This window comes from Drosophila novamexicana, unplaced genomic scaffold (assembly GCF_003285875.2).
Source record: "Drosophila novamexicana strain 15010-1031.04,08,12 unplaced genomic scaffold, DnovRS2.1 tig00000387-arrow-pilon, whole genome shotgun sequence".
Classification (NCBI taxonomy): Eukaryota; Metazoa; Arthropoda; class Insecta; order Diptera; family Drosophilidae; genus Drosophila; species Drosophila novamexicana.
The window spans coordinates 3630954-3649983 of record NW_020824800.1 but is presented as its reverse complement, the minus strand read 5'-3'; the positions used below and the strand labels follow the sequence as shown (position 1 = coordinate 3649983).

At 39.8% G+C, this 19030-nt stretch overlaps 3 protein-coding genes across 3 annotated transcripts in view; 1 reads left to right on the top strand and 2 right to left on the bottom strand.

Annotated features, from left to right (window-relative positions):
* The first annotated feature begins 109 nt into the window (after window positions 1-109).
* On the top strand, window positions 110-566 carry LOC115760132. Its single transcript, XM_030701331.1, has 2 exons — window positions 110-120; window positions 184-566. Exon 2 carries the CDS (start codon window positions 218-220, stop codon window positions 512-514), a length of 297 nt encoding a protein of 98 aa, XP_030557191.1. The 5' UTR covers window positions 110-120; window positions 184-217; the 3' UTR covers window positions 515-566.
* A 2034-nt stretch (window positions 567-2600) lies between these two features.
* On the bottom strand, window positions 2601-4382 carry LOC115759984 (lisH domain-containing protein C1711.05). Its single transcript, XM_030701138.1, has 3 exons — window positions 4331-4382; window positions 4080-4267; window positions 2601-3809 (listed from the first exon to the last, which is right to left on the bottom strand). Exons 1-3 carry the CDS (start codon window positions 4380-4382, stop codon window positions 2601-2603), a joined length of 1449 nt encoding a protein of 482 aa, XP_030556998.1.
* The window catches only part of LOC115759753, a 27665-nt gene continuing 12971 nt past the window's right edge, over window positions 4337-19030 (bottom strand). The window contains exons 2-5 of the mRNA XM_030700796.1: window positions 5102-5236; window positions 4920-5033; window positions 4731-4814; window positions 4337-4432 (exon numbers count right to left, since the gene is read on the bottom strand). Coding sequence (XP_030556656.1) covers window positions 4406-4432; window positions 4731-4814; window positions 4920-5033; window positions 5102-5236 — 360 coding nt within the window. The 3' untranslated portion in view covers window positions 4337-4405. The remainder of the gene's footprint in view (window positions 4433-4730; window positions 4815-4919; window positions 5034-5101; window positions 5237-19030) is intronic.

The following is a 19030-nucleotide window of genomic DNA, read 5'->3' as shown; positions in this document are numbered from 1 at the left end:
GCGAAATGTTTGCTGGCGCCCAGCGGCTTTCCAGACGCGCCGCTTCCAGTCTTGGCTCAGCTTATAAAAAGCGCACGGCGCCTGCGCAGCCGAATCATTACAACAAAGCTCGCGCGCCAGGTAAGACAGCAAAAGCGTGCACAAAAAACACTTAAATAACGGGCTAACGGGCATTTCTTGCAGTGAGCGAATCGATAAATCGAATTAAAAAAATAAAATGAAATTCTTGGCGTTATCCGTGCTGCTGCTGCTGCTGGCTGGCAGCGCCTGTTGCTTGCCACAGACCCGGGAGGGCGCCGCCTACACGAACGAGGCCATACGGCAGGCGCAGCAGACGCTGCTCATACCGAAGGATGCGCAGATCCAGAACGTGCAGGAGGGCATCGAGCTGGGCGCCTACGAGCAGATACCCGGCAATCAGCGCATCAATCTGTTCGATATACTCGGGGACACGGTGCCCTCGGAGGTGATAAACAATCTGCAATCGCAGGTCGATCAAATTGGACGCAATTAAGTTTAGATCAAGCGATTTGTTAAGTTTTACAAAGCACACAATAAGCAAAGAAACTAAAAATAAAAATACAACAACAAATTATTTAAGTATTAACAAATGAGATATTTGCATTTCTTGACCCACCTACCTCCCTACCCCCGCCCAACAAATTAAACAAAAGCGAAAGTCGAACTCCTACAAACCAGTTGCTCCTCCTCCTCCTCCTACTCCAATCGAAAGTGTGAGACCAAGACCATGATGAAGACGCAGACGAAGACGAAGACTTTCTCCGGCTGGGATCCCGCGGCGCATACGAAATTAACCAAAATTGTTTGCTTGCAGCTCCTCAACCTTGTTACATAAGACGTTGTTGCTTTTATTTTTATTTTTGTTGTTTTTTGTTTTTTTGTTTTTAGCGTATTGCGGATTACAGTTCAATATATTGAATGTTGCCGATGCTGTTGTTGTTGTCATTATTATTATTATTGTTGCCTGCGGCGTAAGCCGAGTCGCTGTTTGCGGCCGCCTTTGTTGCTGTTGTTGTTGTTGTGGCAACAGTTGCCTGTTGCCGCTGTGATGCAACATTCGTTGTTGACGCTGTCGTGATATTTGTTGTGTACGTTTTGTTCATTTAATTTCTTGGTAATTGCCGCCGCATGCACTTGCATATTTAATGAAAACTCATGTTGTTGTAGGTGTGTCCGATTGCGCAATTGTTGCTAGGACAGGTGTGCGTATGCGTCTCTTCACGCAGGCAACAGCTGTGCCACAGCGCTCTTCTACGCGCTTCTCACGCTCTTTACGTCAACTAGTTTACAATTTGAATTACTATTTATACACTTTTTATTGAAAATGATCTTGAAACTAAATTTACGCTAGTTAAATTAAATGTTTATTTTATTTTCATATTTTTCTTTTTTTTTCACATTAACACGAATAATCTTTTGCGCGTCTAAATAAATTATTATTACTTTTTTCGTATTATTTTATATATATATATTTTTTTCTTTTCCAGCTTAAGAACTAAAAAATGACTGCACTTTTGACACTTTTCATTATATTTATATGAATTTTGGGCATATGTTTTTTTTTTTTTATTTATTATTTAGTTTATAAATATTAATTAAAGTAATTACTTTAAATTAGAACTTTCAATATTCAGTCTAAACTTAAAAGCTTTTCAAATCGAACAGGACTAAATAATTTGCATTAAAAAAAACATCACTAGAGCATTTGCCATTCGTTCTTTTTTATACTTTTCTTTTATGCAATAAATTAAATATTAAATAAATTCATCGTAAATAAAACAAGTTAAATAATATGTTTCATAATTTTGTGCAATGACAATTTTTGTGTTTGTGGGCGTGGCATTATGAAATGTTTTAGGGGTTTTAATGTGTTCTTAACTAACGAAAAACTTTTTAAATTTATTTATTTATATGAATAAATAAATTCTAGAACTAAGCAAATTTCTATTCTTTTTGCACACAATGTGCACATAGTGAAAATTGAATAAAAATATATTTATTGCATTTGGGGAGCCCAGCTTTATGTTTTCCTGTTGTATATGTAATTGTTGCTAATTGTAAGGCGAACTTAAATCCTAGATAAATTCAAGTTTGGATAACGCGCGAGTTGAATTTGGAGTTAAATGTGCTGTCAGTGAAAATTATTTGTTTTTGTTTTTTTATAGTGTTGCTTTCGTTTCTTGCTACTTAAACTTAAGACTTTTCGCTTTTTAGAAAAATTATCGATAGCTGGCTATCGATTATCGATATGTAATCGAGCTGTAATCATTACATTCGTTAATTAATAATCGCTTCAGTGTGAATTGAAAAAAATAAAACGATACACTCATGAATTTCAATTACTTGAGTAATGCGTTTCTTAAATTTTAATTACTTGGTAATTATAGTTGAATTACCATGGCGTTTACTTAGTTGTTGTCACAATTATTAAAGCAATTGCAACTTGTCAAATTCACTTCTCAATTTTAATTACTGAATTAATCGTTTAGGTAATTGTTTATGGTAATTGAAAATTACAGCTCTGCTATGTGTTCTAGTATATATATACACCAAATATCAATTTGTTGTGCTACCTGCTTTTAGTATAGTCGCTGCAGAAAGAGACGCTCCAGACGCTGATCCGCTTCCACGAAACTCTTCTCGGCACGGGTGGACGCCTTGCCAGCGGCATTTGTGTTGGCACCAGGGTCCGCCTGCTGCTCCTGGCTCTCGTCCAGCTTGAGACTCTCGGCATCTGCCTTGGGATCCTGTGCCGTGCCCTGTGCCTGTCCAGCGCCCGAGCCCAGCTCATCAATGTCCGGTGCCTGGACGCGTGTATTGGCACGCGGCGTTGTTGGCTCCCGTAACTCGCCGCTGCCGCTGCCGGTGTCCAGCTCGCCGCTGGTCTCGTTCTCGCTCTGCCTGGCACTGATCTTGGCCAGCTCGTTGACGTTTTGTATGCGTGTCTCCGCGGAGCTGTCCTCGGCACTGTACATTAGCGGCACTTGTGCCGACGTTGCGACCTTTTCCACACTGGACGCCTGCGTCAGCATGTTCTCCGTTGAGGAGCCAAAGGACTGAAAGAGTTCCAGGTCACCGCTGCCGCTGCCGCTGCCACCGCCGCTGGCATCCAGACTGTTCTCAGTGACCAGCTTGGTGCGTTTGTTGTCCCGCTCAAAGGGGCTGATTATGCTGCGCTGCTCATCCTTGTTCTCCGCCTCGGCAATCTCGTCCAGTTCGGACAGCGGAAAGTTAACATCGCGCAGACTGAAATCATCTTCGGGCAGCGAGGGATAGGCGGGATTGGATTCCACCTGCGGCACCTCATCCTCATCCATGTGATGCACGGGCTGCACAGTGCTCGAAGCGGGCGACTCGCTGCTGCTGCTGCTGCTGGTGCTGGAAACCAAACCCTCTGTGCTCGATTCCAGCTCCATGGTGACATTGCCATAATATGTGGAGCTCTCCTCGCCTATGTGCAAGGGTCCCTCCGTACTCAGTTGCTGCTCCGGGTTGCTGCTGCTGCTGCTGCTGTTGGGTCCTTCTGTGGTGGAGATTATGTGATAAATATTGTCGCTGCCCGCTGTGTCTGGCTCCAGCTCCGACTCGGCTGCTGGCTTGCTGCTCAACAACCCGGCGACGCCCTCTGTGGTATACTCCCGCTTGATGTTCACCTTGCTGGGATCGTTCTCGGCCAGCGGCTGCAGTCCGTCCGCATTGTAGGTGACCAGCGGCTTCAGCTGCTGCCCAACAACAATGTGATTGCCGTGCGAGAGCGGCCGCTCAATGTAGCCCACCGAGGCGATGAGCTTTAAGCTCTCGCTACCATTGACTGGAAGTGCTTTCTGGTTGTTGTCTTTGCTAAGCCCAAAGCTGCGCGTTGGTGTTGCCGCCGTGCTGGTTGCTGCTGTTGCTGGAGATGTTGTTGCTGTGGCTTCAGTTGTTGCCGTCGCTGTTGCTGTTGCTGCTGCTGCTGCTGCCGCTGTTGTGCTGTCAGCAACTGTTGCTGTTGCTGTCGTGCTATCAGCAACTGTTGTTGTCGTGCTTGTTGCTGCCGGCGGCGCCTCCGTATTGGCCACTTTGCGTGTGGGTATCGTCTGCTTGGGCTTGTGATTGTCATCGGTTATGCGTATCTCTGTCGGCTTGGTAATCTCCTTGATGGTTATGTTCCAATTGAAGCCAGCGGGCGGTGCAGCCGGCGCAGGCTTCGCGGTTGACGGCGTCGCGCTGCTCGAATCGCTGCTCAGCGGCGGATTGTTGTCCAGAACTGTGGGCCAGAGGCAAGCGGGGTAAGTGCATTGTCGAGAATTTGGCTTATTATTCTACTCACTGGGACAATTGTCGTACTCCGGACAGCAGCGACCGGTCACGTATTTGGGCATGCAATCATCGCGTCGGAAACATGTCACCGAGCTGCACACAATTTCTCCACCTGGAATAATTGAAATGTTGCCTTAATTAACTGTTGCACTTGCTCGGATTCGTCCACAGCCAATTGTGTGGCTCGAAACTGACAAACTGGACATGTTTGAAGGCTAGTTATAGGGAATTTAGAAACCTAATAAGAATATGGGCATTTGTTATTTCTCCCAGTGTGTGGAAGCTCGCTTTTAAAGAAACCTTTAAGCCAAACCCTGCTTGGACTGAGGGAAGCTTAAACAGCTCCTCGTTTGTTTAATTGAAATTTGTTTTCATTTTTTATTGCATGGCGACAATCTGCGGCAGCTTACCTTTGCAGTAGCACACGGTGCACGGTGTATCCGGATCAACCAATTTATCACCGTTCGCATAAGTTTTGCCATCCTTTTCGCAATCTGTAAAGTAAAAGCCAAGGTAAGCACCAGAAATGATGATTGGCGCCGTTTGTGGCCGTCGGGCCATTTGCATAAATATGCAACGTGTGGCATGGGGCAACTTACCGCATTTGTAATCGGGACAACAGTGTCCTGTGCGCTGGATGGCGCGGCAGCTCGTCTGCTTCTCGCAGTGCACCGTCGTCTCCGGCACCCAGAGCCCGTCCAGCAGACATTGGCCTAAAAATAATATGAAATGCGGCATTGTTTGGTTTGTTAGTTAAAGGTCGCGGGGGCAGACAACTTACCCTGCGGCTGCTGTTGCTCCGCCAGCGTCTCGGTGCTGCTGCTGGCACTGGAACTGATGCTGCTCGGCGTGACCGGCGCGACCGGGACAATTGTAGAGGATGCGCTGCTGCTGCTGCTGCTGCTGTTGGTGGGCACTGCAAGTGGAAGCAACAAGAGGCATATTGTATAATGAGAGTCAACAATGGAGCCAACGATCCTTGGGCCCTTGCTACATATTTGAATGAATGACATTTTGATAACAGCTATTTTTTTTTTCTCGGCTCTTGTTGTTAGTTTTCCTGGTTCTTCTTGGGCCAGGTAAACTGCCAACAAAATACGGCAAAAGTTAAATGAGTTTAGTTTTAGTTTTGGCTCTTTCTGTTAGCCCACCATACGCAGCTGGGCGTGGCCAGGCCAACAGGATGTTGTAGGTTTTGTCAGTTGCACTCGATTGTCCTGTCGCCCTCCCACCCCACAGCCCAGCCCAGCTCACCGCCCACTCGTCTAATTCTGATTGGGCGCCTGTCAGCTGAGGACAAGCTCTTAAATTTCATTGGAATTCTCAAACCACAAATTGTTGTCCCTTGTTTGCGTCATCTACTGTGCTGTCATTTCGGAGCCATGAAAAATGATTAAATATGCGCCTGCATTAATCATACGCACTGTGCGCCAACGCATTTTTATTCTTTCTCTGGCAACTCCTTTTTATTTGTTGTCATCCCAAAATTGTTTTGCCAGCTCTGGCTCATTAGGCGACTGCATATGCTTTTGCTTACATTGTTCGGCTTGGGCTTTCGTGGTAAATAAAATAATAACAAAAAACCCGACATGTATCTGGATATCTGCTTACTAGCGAGAAGTGCAAACAGCACCCAGTTGGTTCTGTTCTTTTTTTTCTTTATAAATGTTTGCAAAAAGGCAACTGAAGCTAATAGAAAAATATATGAATTTAACACACATTTTGCGCACGGAAGAAATAGCAAAATATTAAAGTGATTTTTACAGCTCGCTGGCGGAAATTCTTATTATTTTCTGGTTTTTTTTTTTTTTTGGAATTTTAAGTTATTTGCAGCTCAAAATAAGTTGTCAAGATGTTTGAGTATCATTTAAGCCTGGTAACACTTTTGATAATATTTCAATTTTGTATCATTTGAATTCTTCTTAGTTTAGAGCTACGCAAAAATATTGAATACTTTTTTAAGTCCAAAATCTTCACTTAATATTTGTTATAATTACATATGCCCTTTTAATTATTTTAGGCAATTTGACCTTGCTTTTCAAATCAGGACTAAAAGTCAACATGTGCTTATGCAATATTATGAATTAATGATACTTTGCTTTGAGGCCGAATAACAAATTAAATTATTTTAGTGGAATGTGCTTCTTTAAGATTAATGATAAGCTTGTTCTTCTTTTTTCTCTGTTTTTTAATATTTTCTTGGAAAGACTGTCAAAGAATTAATTTATGAAACATTTAATTCAACAAGAAGAAGAATGTTAGAATCAAAAATCAAATTTAAGATCGAAAAAGGAAAAGGCATTCGACTTGTAAAATTAACTATAATTTTTTAAAATAAATAAATATAAATATTTAAATGGGCTCTTATAAACTTTATAAATCATTTAAAATGGAAAGCTTGTTAAAGCCTGCATTATATATATTTTAAATTTAAAAAAATAATTAACATTGTTTTTGCTAAATAACTATTTATAAAACTGACCAGAAAAATGGTTGTAAATATTTTAAAATAATTAAATAAAAATTTATATTTTATAGCTTAAATAAATGCGAATGAAATAAAGAGTTGTATTTTAATTTTCCAAGCGATTCATCGAATAAGATGTTTGTAAAGATCAGACTGATCAGACTACTATATATTTCTTTAAAATATGTCCACTTTACTCTCATTGAATTCCTTCTAAATTTCTAGAACGATGATTGACAATTGGAACCGACAGGTGGCGCTGCAATCGAGTTGCAATAGAAAAACGTTTAACGCAATTTGATTTGTTTTGAAATAAAAATAATTTAAATTAAATAATCAATCAAATAAAAGAAAATATTAGATAAATAAAATTCACTTCTATAAAAGAAAACTCACATAAAATCTGCATAATACGAACTATATCTGTATCTTTTCTCGCCTGAGTTTAACTCTAGTCAAAGCTCATTAACTGCTGACTCAACTGCTGGCTAAGTATTTATGCGCTCCATATCATTTCCTGGCTACATTATTTCCTGGTTAGCTAAATATCATTCCATGCTTGAGCTGGCTTTGCACAGTGCCTGCACATCTGCGCGTTCTCGCGACAGGTGATTCAGGTGATTTTTTGTGTGCTCTCAAAATGTTGAAATAATACTTATATATATATATTGTTTGTCTGGCACTTGGCATACGTTTTTGTTATGTAACATGCGAAATTTGAAACGTTGCAATTAGCTGAACAGCTTCCCGTTTTCATTTTGTAGAATCCGCGACTTGCCCCATTGTGTTTCTATCATTCTTCATTTTATTTATGATGATGCCCGTCGCACTTAAGTGCGCTCTACTGTGTGACAAGGTGTCTATGTGTGACTGTGTCTGTCTGTCAGTCAGTTTTTGGCCGGCCAACACGTTTTAAATGAGCGAAATTATAATGCGCATTATGTAGAACAGCAGCAGCAGCAGCAGCAGCAGCAGCGGCGGCAGCCACAAGCGGTAATTTGAATCGTACGGCTGAGATTACGTATACGCCACCGACAGATCTTATTTCAGATTTGAGCTTTAGCTTCTTTACGATTCCGTGTAAGTTGTACTTAAGATTGTCGCCTTTGTCTTAGCAAATTTATTGTTGCCTCTGGAAATTGCATTGGAAATTAGCATTTGATTGTTTTTGTTTTTTTGTTTTTCTTTCTCGTTTCCCGTATGCAAATCGTACGATTCATGGTCATATGATTGCATTGCCTGTGCCTTTGTCTTTTTTTTTGTCAATTTTAATTTGCGGCCAGTAATAAATGATGAGCACAATTTGGACGCAATTGTTGCGAACAAACAGGGATAAATAGAAAATAGAGCGAGAGAGAGAGAGAGATAGGCGCGCGTAACCGCACTATTAATAATACTTAGTGGGCCCATTGATAAATATGGCGGCAGTTAAAAGCAGGGCCATAAATGTGCAAGTACAACAAATCAGCAAACAATTTTTCGGGCCTGTCCACAATGGTTGAGTCAAACGGCATGCTCTGCGGTTCTGGGCCAAGTTCTCACACAGCGTGGGAATTGTCTGTCCAGCTACCTTCTCTCTACCCCTCCCGCTCTCTCTCTCTCTCTCTTACCAGCCACTTCATAAACTAGTCAACTTTAGCTTAAGACGAGGCAGAAGGACATTGTCGTCTTGGCTGGCAGGCCATTATTAGATTTTCAGCAAGTGGCATGCCCCATGCCCCATGCCACACAGAATGTTCTGTTATGAGCCTGTCTAGTGGCTGCTTTCCACTTAAGCATTTTGCGGTTAGTTAGATCGAGAAACTGTTTTGTTTATGAAGTGCAGGCCAGGCTTGGCTCTGTGAAGCAGGAAAGGCGAACGGAATTATAGTATATTCTTTGGCTCATAAATTGTAATTGTGATTGCCGACTGCAACTGTAATACTTGGAATTTATGTGCTGTGAAACAGACGAAATATATATGTATATAGAGGGTGCCTCCAGCTATATGTATCTCAAGTCGTGTATCGTATCAAGCTATTGTTGCCGCAAAAATCAGCCACGCGTAAGACGGCAGCTGAAATGCGATTTGAAATTGATGCTTAAATGCCAGTAAAAAACACAACAACAACAACAACAACAACAACAAAGGGAGACTAAAACAATAACAACATAGACAAACAGACAACAAACGAGCGTTTTGAGCGTTTGTCAACTTTGTGTTTTATTTGTTTGTCACACTGCAAAATGATAAATGAGCCGCAGCTCGAGCGGCTCGGTTCGGGTCTCTAAAAAGCTGCCCAGAATAAATGCCAACTCATCGAGCGGAGCGAGGAGAGCGAGAGAGAGAGGGGGCAAAAATAGAGTTAACAAATTATACGCCTAAATGGCAGGTGATATTCGTGCGCTTCAAGATATGTTTATGGGGACGAGCTGGGCGAACTTTGTTTGAGTAATATATATACCTGGCATATACCCTAGTATTTGCATTGCGTAAAGCGCAATTTGGTTAGACAATTGCGTCAATAATCAAATTTAACGAGCACTCGGCTCACTTTAAATATAAATATTTGCGCTCGTTATTCATTTCCTATATTTATGGCAAATTTAGTGGAACTAGTTCACGAGCTGCTATAAAGAACTAGCTGACGGTAGCACAGAAATTAGGCAAATTACCTTTCAAATGGCAAAGCTACGTGCTTTCACATAAACTAATAACAAAATCAAGCACAAAACGTTGACGTCTTTGACTTTGTTTGACTTTGCGTAAGTGGAGTGTACATTTTATGGAAATTATTACTTTGTTTTGTTTTTTTGCAAATGGCAAACTAAATTAGATTTGCAATTGGTCTTAAAGTTGATTCGGTAATTTTACAAAAATTACGTTTTATTTTTTTGAGTTTAATTTAAAACCAAAATTGGCAGCACAGCAAAATGAGTTCTCGAAACAATCGACCCAAACAGCTGCTTAAGTGTTGTAAAGTTTCACAGAAATATAATGGAAATGGAACATGTGAAACACAAAGTCATGAATAATGAGCAGCAGCTACAAACGAAATCACACGATTTTGCTACAATTTATATAGCTTAAAATTAAAATAAATAAATATTTATATTTAAATTAAATAAATATTTACATTATATTGTTTTGTAATCGTGCATAGATACACATATGGTGGCATTGTTATTTATAAACTCCGAGTGTAACTAAGAATATAATTTCAAATATATAGTTGACAAATATTTAATTGTTGATGTTTATTAAAAGCTTGCCAAAAGCTCGTTTACCCTACATTAACACAAAGTAATTCCTTTATATTTGCGATACAACAACATTATTTTTACTCGTTTGTCAACACTTGTGTGCACGTTTTTTATGGCACTTCGCATAAATCTTTCCCAAGTTAACGGCATGACCAAGATCTTTTTATGATAATGTAATCATGGTTGTTTGCCGCTATATTCAAATGAACCAGTGGTTCCATCGGTGAGCTAGTTCACATTTAAAAGTTATCGCAGCTTGAATAAAATAGGAGTGTTGCCTGACTGGAAGATACCACGTAAAATACAAATTCAGTTAACTGCGGTGCTTATGATGAGCTTAGTATATCTTTATCAATTTTGGATCAATGCAGAGATATCGAAAAAATGAAATATTCTGGATCTGTGTGTACTATACGAAGGGTATGTAGGCTCTTCTTTACTCTCTCCAGTTATTTTAAGCTTTAAACATAGGATATCGATATAAATTCTTCTCTCTTCGCTTAGACAGGGAAAGTTATTGAAAAGTCAAAATTATATACATTACCACCTTCTACCTGTTACATACATTTCCATTAGGCTATAATACCACTTATGTAATGGGCTTAGGGTATGAAAATAAATAAATAAGCGCCAACCTGCTGCGACACGCAAAGGTATTTATTGAACATTGCTTTACATTTCTCAACTGTCAGCGAACTTATCAAATAATCAAACGGAGCCATGTGTGAAATGTTGGGGCTGTAGCCATATTAAATACAGTATTATTGCATTTGTATCTGTATCTGTATCTGTATCTGTATCTGTATCTGTATCTGTATCTGTATCTGTATCTGTATCTGTATCTGTATCTGTATCTGTATCTGTATCTGTATCTGTATCTGTATCTGTATCTGTATCTGTATCTGTATCTGTATCTGTATCTGTATCTGTATCTGTATCTGTATCTGTATCTGTATCTGTATCTGTATCTGTATCTGTATCTGTATCTGTATCTGTATCTGTATCTGTATCTGTATCTGTATCTGTATCTGTATCTGTATCTGTATCTGTATCTGTATCTGTATCTGTATCTGTATCTGTATCTGTATCTGTATCTGTATCTGTATCTGTATCTGTATCTGTATCTGTATCTGTATCTGTATCTGTATCTGTATCTGTATCTGTATCTGTATCTGTATCTGTATCTGTATCTGTATCTGTATCTGTATCTGTATCTGTATCTGTATCTGTATCTGTATCTGTATCTGTATCTGTATCTGTATCTGTATCTGTATCTGTATCTGTATCTGTATCTGTATCTGTATCTGTATCTGTATCTGTATCTGTATCTGTATCTGTATCTGTATCTGTATCTGTATCTGTATCTGTATCTGTATCTATATCTGTATCTGTATCTGTATCTGTATCTGTATCTGTATCTGTATCTGTATCTGTATCTGTATCTGTATCTGTATCTGTATCTGTATCTGTATCTGTATCTGTATCTGTATCTGTATCTGTATCTGTATCTGTATCTGTATCTGTATCTGTATCTGTATCTGTATCTGGATCTGGATCTGTATCTGTATCTGTATCTGTATCTGTATCTGTATCTGTATCTGTATCTGTATCTGTATCTGTATCTGTATCTGTTGGCTTGCTATGGTATCTGACGCTTGCGTGTTCGTCTAACCGTTCGACCGTCCGCCCGTCTGTCTGTCTGTCTATTTACCTGCTCGACATGCTATTTAAATTAATAATGCCGCAGTTTACAATGGCAGACGACTGTCATTAGGCATATTAGCGAGCATTAACAGATGGTTTAGACACACACACAGAGATACACTTGGATAGATTATGCGATGGGCCACGTGCCGCATTAATCTGTCACAGGCAGCTGGCTAATTGCAGCTATTTGAATGGTAATCATATCAAGCGAGCAGCATCTGTAGTGCAACTACTTGAGATTTCACAACGATCTATGAAAAAAGTATTACAACAATTGCAACAGCAGCAAAATTATTAAACAAACACTCAAGCTGTCGTCGCGCATTGCTCATACGCCATGCCAGCCAGCCAGCTACATATCATAATACTAATATTTCTTCATCGACATATTGACAAATTGCATAAGCAATGCACAGACTGCTGGCTGACACTGTAACAGCAGCAGCAGCAGCCACACAATTAGCCCAAAATGCAGCCGAAAACCAAGCCCAGACCACAGGCTTAAAGTGTGCTCCCTCTCTCTCTCTCTCTCTCGTCTGTCTGTCCTTGTCTTGCTTTAGATCGGAGTTTAAGTGTAACACAACATTAAGCAGATGCCTGAGCTGAACGTGACCACAATATAATTACCCGCAGCGAGCCACATGCGCCACTTGTTGACTCTCTGGGCCCAGTTTTGTTGGCTCTTTAAAAGCTAATTTACATGCCCGGGTCCGCTTGCCGGGGCCGGCCCCAATGCTGGCCCCAAGTTACACAAAAAGCGTTGAAAGTAAAAGTTTTAACACTTTTCATTTTAGAAGTTGCCCCGCGGCACGTGTCTCTCTGTGCTATGCTATCAAACATCTCTCCCTCTCTCTCTCCCTCTCTCTATCTCTCTCTATCTCTGTTTGTCTGAAACTCTCTGGCGGTACATATATGGGTCTGTTTGCTTTTCGTATTAAGCTCAGAGACGTTAAACAAATTATGAAGCCTCGGCTGTCAAATGAAAGTGAGTTTTTCTTCAGCTTGTTGCCTGAGTTGTTGTCTTGGATTTGCTTTTGTGATTGTTTTTGGAATTATAACATTTTTCTCATGTTACATGCGTTTCGCAGCCACTTTATTTTGATAAGATTTTTGTTTGTATTTTTCGCTAATTGGCTATTATGACATCAACTACTTTTAATTTATGCAATTTTGTAAAATTTGTAACTTAGAGCTCGCTCGCAAAACTAGTTCTTTTTGTTGGAAGCAATATTTTGTGGATTTGTGCAAATAAAAATGAGCTAATGTTCCATTAAGCTTCAATTAAACATAAAGTATTTTATTTTTATAAAATAAACAAGAAAGAGGTTCTAGTCGGGAGCTCCCGACTAGGGGATACCCAGAACCCTCTTATTCCAACATCAAATGCATATATATATTCTATTTTAGAAGCTATATGTCAAGTTTGGTGACTAGTTCTTATTATTTACCAAAATTGCCCAAAAAACAGGATATCGATATCGATTGCTAGGAAACTGAGTAGTTTCAAGTCTCTAGCTCTTATAGGTTCTGAGATCCTTGCGTTCATACATACGGACGGACGGACGGACGGACGGACAGACAGACAGACGGACATGGCTAGATCGACTCAGCTATTTATGCCGATCAAGAATATATATACTTTTTAATGGGTTCAGGGTATAAAAAGCCAAACTTCGTGTAAGTCGGATGAGATTTGGCTGAGATATGGGGGTGGTAAATTTTGACCCATGTCTATATACGAATCTTGGGGTAAGATTTGGACATGAATTTCGACCAAAAAATCGGTGTCGAGATTTGAATGCCACATTAATTTAGAGGGAAAACCATGAAGAAAAATCCAAACTTCGTGAAAATCGGATGAGATTTGGCCGAGATATGGGGGTGGTAAATTTTGACCCATGTCTATATACGAATCTTGGGGTAAGATTTGGACATGAATTTCGACCAAAAAATCGGTGTCGAGATTTGAATGCCACATTAATCTAAAGGGAAAACCATGAAGAAAACGCCAAACTTCGTGAAAATCGGATGAGATTTGGCCGAGATATGGGGGTGGTAAATTTTGACCCATGTCTATATACGAATCTTGGGGTAAGATTTGGACATGAATTTCGACCAAAAAATCGGTGTCGAGATTTGAATGCCACATTAATTTAGAGGGAAAACCATGAAGAAAAATCCAAACTTCGTGAAAATCTGATAAGATTTGACCGAGTTATGGGGGTGGTAATTTTTGACCCATGTCTAGATACGAATCTTGGGGTAAGATTTGGACATGAATTTCGACCAAAAAATCGGTGTCGAGATTTGAATGCCACATTAATTTAGAGAGAAAACCATGAAGAAAAATCCAAACTTCGTGAAAATCTGATAAGATTTGACCGAGTTATGGGGGTGGTAATTTTTGACCCATGTCTAGATACGAATCTTGGGGTAAGATTTGGACATGAATTTCGACCAAAAAATCGGTGTCGAGATTTGAATGCCACATTAATCTAGAGGGAAAACCATGAAGAAAACGCCAAACTTCGTGAAAATCGGATGAGATTTGGCCGAGATATGGGGGTGGTAAATTTTGACCCATGTCTATATACGAATCTTGGGGTTAGATTTGGACATGAATTTCGACCAAAAAATCGGTGTCGAGATTTGAATGCCACATTGATCTAGAGGGAAAACCATGAAGAAAACGCCAAACTTCGTGAAAATCGGATGAGATTTGGCCGAGATATGGGGGTGGTAAATTTTGACCCATGTCTATATACGAATGTTGGGGTAAGATTTGGACATGAATTTCGACTAAAAAATCGGTGTTCAGATTTGAATGCCAGATTAATCTAGAGGGAAAATCATGAATAAAAATCCAAACTTCGTGAAAATCGGATGAGATTTGGCCGAGATATGGGGGTGGTAAATTTTGACCCATGTCTATATACGAATCTTGGGGTAAGATTTGGACATGAATTTCGACCAAAAAATCGGTGTCGAGATTTGAATGCCACATTAATTTAGAGGGAAAACCATGAAGAAAAATCCAAACTTCGTGAAAATCGGATGAGATTTGGCCGAGATATGGGGGTGGTAAATTTTGACCCATGTCTATATACGAATCTTGGGGTTAGGTTTGGACATGAATTTCGACTAAAAAATCGGTGTCGAGATTTGAATGCCACATTAATCTAGAGGGAAAACCAAGAAGAAAACGCCAAACTTCGTGAAAATCGGATGAGATTTGGCCGAGATATGGGGGTGGTAAATTTTGTACCCATGTCTATATACGAATCTTGGGGTAAGATTTGGACATGAATTTCGACCAAAAAATCGGTGTCGAGATTTGAATGCCACATTAATTTAGAGGGAAAACCATGAAGAAAAATCCAAACTTCGTGAAAATCTGATAAGATTTGACCGAGTTATGGGGGTGGTAATTTTTGACCCATGTCTAGATACGAATCTTGGGGTAAGATTTGGACATGAATTTCGACCAAAAAATCGGTGTCGAGATTTGAATGCCACATTAATCTAGAGGGAAAACCATGAAGAAAACGCCAAACTTCGTGAAAATCGGATGAGATTTGGCCGAGATATGGGGGTGGTAAATTTTGACCCATGTCTATATACGAATCTTGGGGTTAGATTTGGACATGAATTTCGACAAAAAAATCGGTGTCAAGATTTGAATGCCAGATTAATCTAGTGGGAAAACCATGAAGAAAAATCCAAACTTCGTGAAAATCGGATGAGATTTGGCTGAGATATGGGGGTGGTAAATTTTGACCCATGTCTATATACGAATCTTGGGGTAAGATTTGGACATGAATTTCGACCAAAAAATCGGTGTCGAGATTTGAATGCCACATTAATCTAGAGGGAAAACCATGAAGAAAACGCCAAACTTCGTGAAAATCGGATGAGATTTGGCCGAGATATGGGGGTGGTAAATTTTGACCCATGTCTATATACGAATCTTGGGGTAAGATTTGGACATGAATTTCGACCAAAAAATCGGTGTCGAGATTTGAATGCCACATTAATCTAGAGGGAAAACCATGAAGAAAACGCCAAACTTCGTGAAAATCGGATGAGATTTGGCCGAGATATGGGGGTGGTAAATTTTGACCCATGTCTATATACGAATCTTGGGGTTAGATTTGGACATGAATTTCGACCAAAAAATCGGTGTTGAGATTTGAATGCCACATTAATCTAGAGGGAAAACCATGAAGAAAACGCCAAACTTCGTGAAAATCGGATGAGATTTGGCCGAGATATGGGGGTGGTAAATTTTGACCCATGTCTATATACGAATGTTGGGGTAAGATTTGGACATGAATTTCGACTAAAAAATCGGTGTTCAGATTTGAATGCCAGATTAATCTAGAGGGAAAATCATGAATAAAAATCCAAACTTCGTGAAAATCGGATGAGATTTGGCCGAGATATGGGGGTGGTAAATTTTGACCCATGTCTATATACGAATCTTGGGGTAAGATTTGGACATGAATTTCGACCAAAAAATCGGTGTCGAGATTTGAATGCCACATTAATTTAGAGGGAAAACCATGAAGAAAAATCCAAACTTCGTGAAAATCGGATGAGATTTGGCCGAGATATGGGGGTGGTAAATTTTGACCCATGTCTATATACGAATCTTGGGGTTAGGTTTGGACATGAATTTCGACTAAAAAATCGGTGTCGAGATTTGAATGCCACATTAATCTAGAGGGAAAACCAAGAAGAAAACGCCAAACTTCGTGAAAATCGGATGAGATTTGGCCGAGTTATGGGGGTGGTAATTTTTGACCCATGTCTAGATACGAATCTTGGGGTAAGATTTGGACATGAATTTCGACCAAAAAATCGGTGTCGAGATTTGAATGCCACATTAATCTAGAGGGAAAACCATGAAGAAAACGCCAAACTTCGTGAAAATCGGATGAGATTTGGCCGAGATATGGGGGTGGTAAATTTTGACCCATGTCTATATACGAATCTTGGGGTTAGATTTGGACATGAATTTCGACAAAAAAATCGGTGTCAAGATTTGAATGCCAGATTAATCTAGTGGGAAAACCATGAAGAAAAATCCAAACTTCGTGAAAATCGGATGAGATTTGGCTGAGATATGGGGGTGGTAAATTTTGACCCATGTCTATATACGAATCTTGGGGTAAGATTTGGACATGAATTTCGACCAAAAAATCGGTGTCGAGATTTGAATGCCACATTAATCTAGAGGGAAAACCATGAAGAAAACGCCAAACTTCGTGAAAATCGGATGAGATTTGGCCGAGATATGGGGGTGGTAAATTTTGACCCATGTCTATATACGAATGTTGGGGTAAGATTTGGACATGAATTTCGACTAAAAAATCGGTGTTCAGATTTGAATGCCAGATTAATCTAGAGGGAAAATCATGAATAAAAATCCAAACTTCGTGAAAATCGGATGAGATTTGGCCGAGATATGGAGGTGGTAAATTTTGACCCATGTCTATATACGAATCTTGGGGTAAGATTTGGACATGAATTTCGACCAAAAAATCGGTGTCGAGATTTGAATGCCACATTAATTTAGAGGGAAAACCATGAAGAAAAATCCAAACTTCGTGAAAATCTGATAAGATTTGACCGAGTTATGGGGGTGGTAATTTTTGACCCATGTCTAGATACGAATCTTGGGGTAAGATTTGGACATGAATTTCGACCAAAAAATCGGTGTCGAGATTTGAATGCCACATTAATTTAGAGAGAAAACCATGAAGAAAAATCCAAACTTCGTGAAAATCTGATAAGATTTGACCGAGTTATGGGGGTGGTAATTTTTGACCCATGTCTATATACGAATCTTGGGGTAAGATTTGGACATGAATTTCGACCAAAAAATCGGTGTCGAGATTTGAATGCCACATTAATCTAGAGGGAAAACCATGAAGAAAACGCCAAACTTCGTGAAAATCGGATGAGATTTGGCCGAGATATGGGGGTGGTAAATTTTGACCCATGTCTATATACGAATCTTGGGGTTAGATTTGGACATGAATTTCGACCAAAAAATCGGTGTCGAGATTTGAATGCCACATTGATCTAGAGGGAAAACCATGAAGAAAACGCCAAACTTCGTGAAAATCGGATGAGATTTGGCCGAGATATGGGGGTGGTAAATTTTGACCCATGTCTATATACGAATGTTGGGGTAAGATTTGGACATGAATTTCGACTAAAAAATCGGTGTTCAGATTTGAATGCCAGATTAATCTAGAGGGAAAATCATGAATAAAAATCCAAACTTCGTGAAAATCGGATGAGATTTGGCCGAGATATGGGGGTGGTAAATTTTGACCCATGTCTATATACGAATCTTGGGGTAAGATTTGGACATGAATTTCGACCAAAAAATCGGTGTCGAGATTTGAATGCCACATTAATTTAGAGGGAAAACCATGAAGAAAAATCCAAACTTCGTGAAAATCGGATGAGATTTGGCCGAGATATGGGGGTGGTAAATTTTGACCCATGTCTATATACGAATCTTGGGGTTAGGTTTGGACATGAATTTCGACTAAAAAATCGGTGTCGAGATTTGAATGCCACATTAATCTAGAGGGAAAACCAAGAAGAAAACGCCAAACTTCGTGAAAATCGGATGAGATTTGGCCGAGATATGGGGGTGGTAAATTTTGTACCCATGTCTATATACGAATCTTGGGGTAAGATTTGGACATGAATTTCGACCAAAAAATCGGTGTCGAGATTTGAATGCCACATTAATTTAGAGGGAAAACCATGAAGAAAAATCCAAACTTCGTGAAAATCTGATAAGATTTGACCGAGTTATGGGGGTGGTAATTTTTGACCCATGTCTAGATACGAATCTTGGGGTAAGATTTGGACATGAATTTCGACCAAAAAATCGGTGTCGAGATTTGAATGCCACATTAATCTAGAGGGAAAACCATGAAGAAAACGCCAAACTTCGTGAAAATCGGATGAGATTTGGCCGAGATATGGGGGTGGTAAATTTTGACCCATGTCTATATACGAATCTTGGGGTTAGATTTGGACATGAATTTCGACAAAAAAATCGGTGTCAAGATTTGAATGCCAGATTAATCTAGTGGGAAAACCATGAAGAAAAATCCAAACTTCGTGAAAATCGGATGAGATTTGGCTGAGATATGGGGGTGGTAAATTTTGACCCATGTCTATATACGAATCTTGGGGTAAGATTTGGACATGAATTTCGACCAAAAAATCGGTGTCGAGATTTGAATGCCACATTAATCTAGAGGG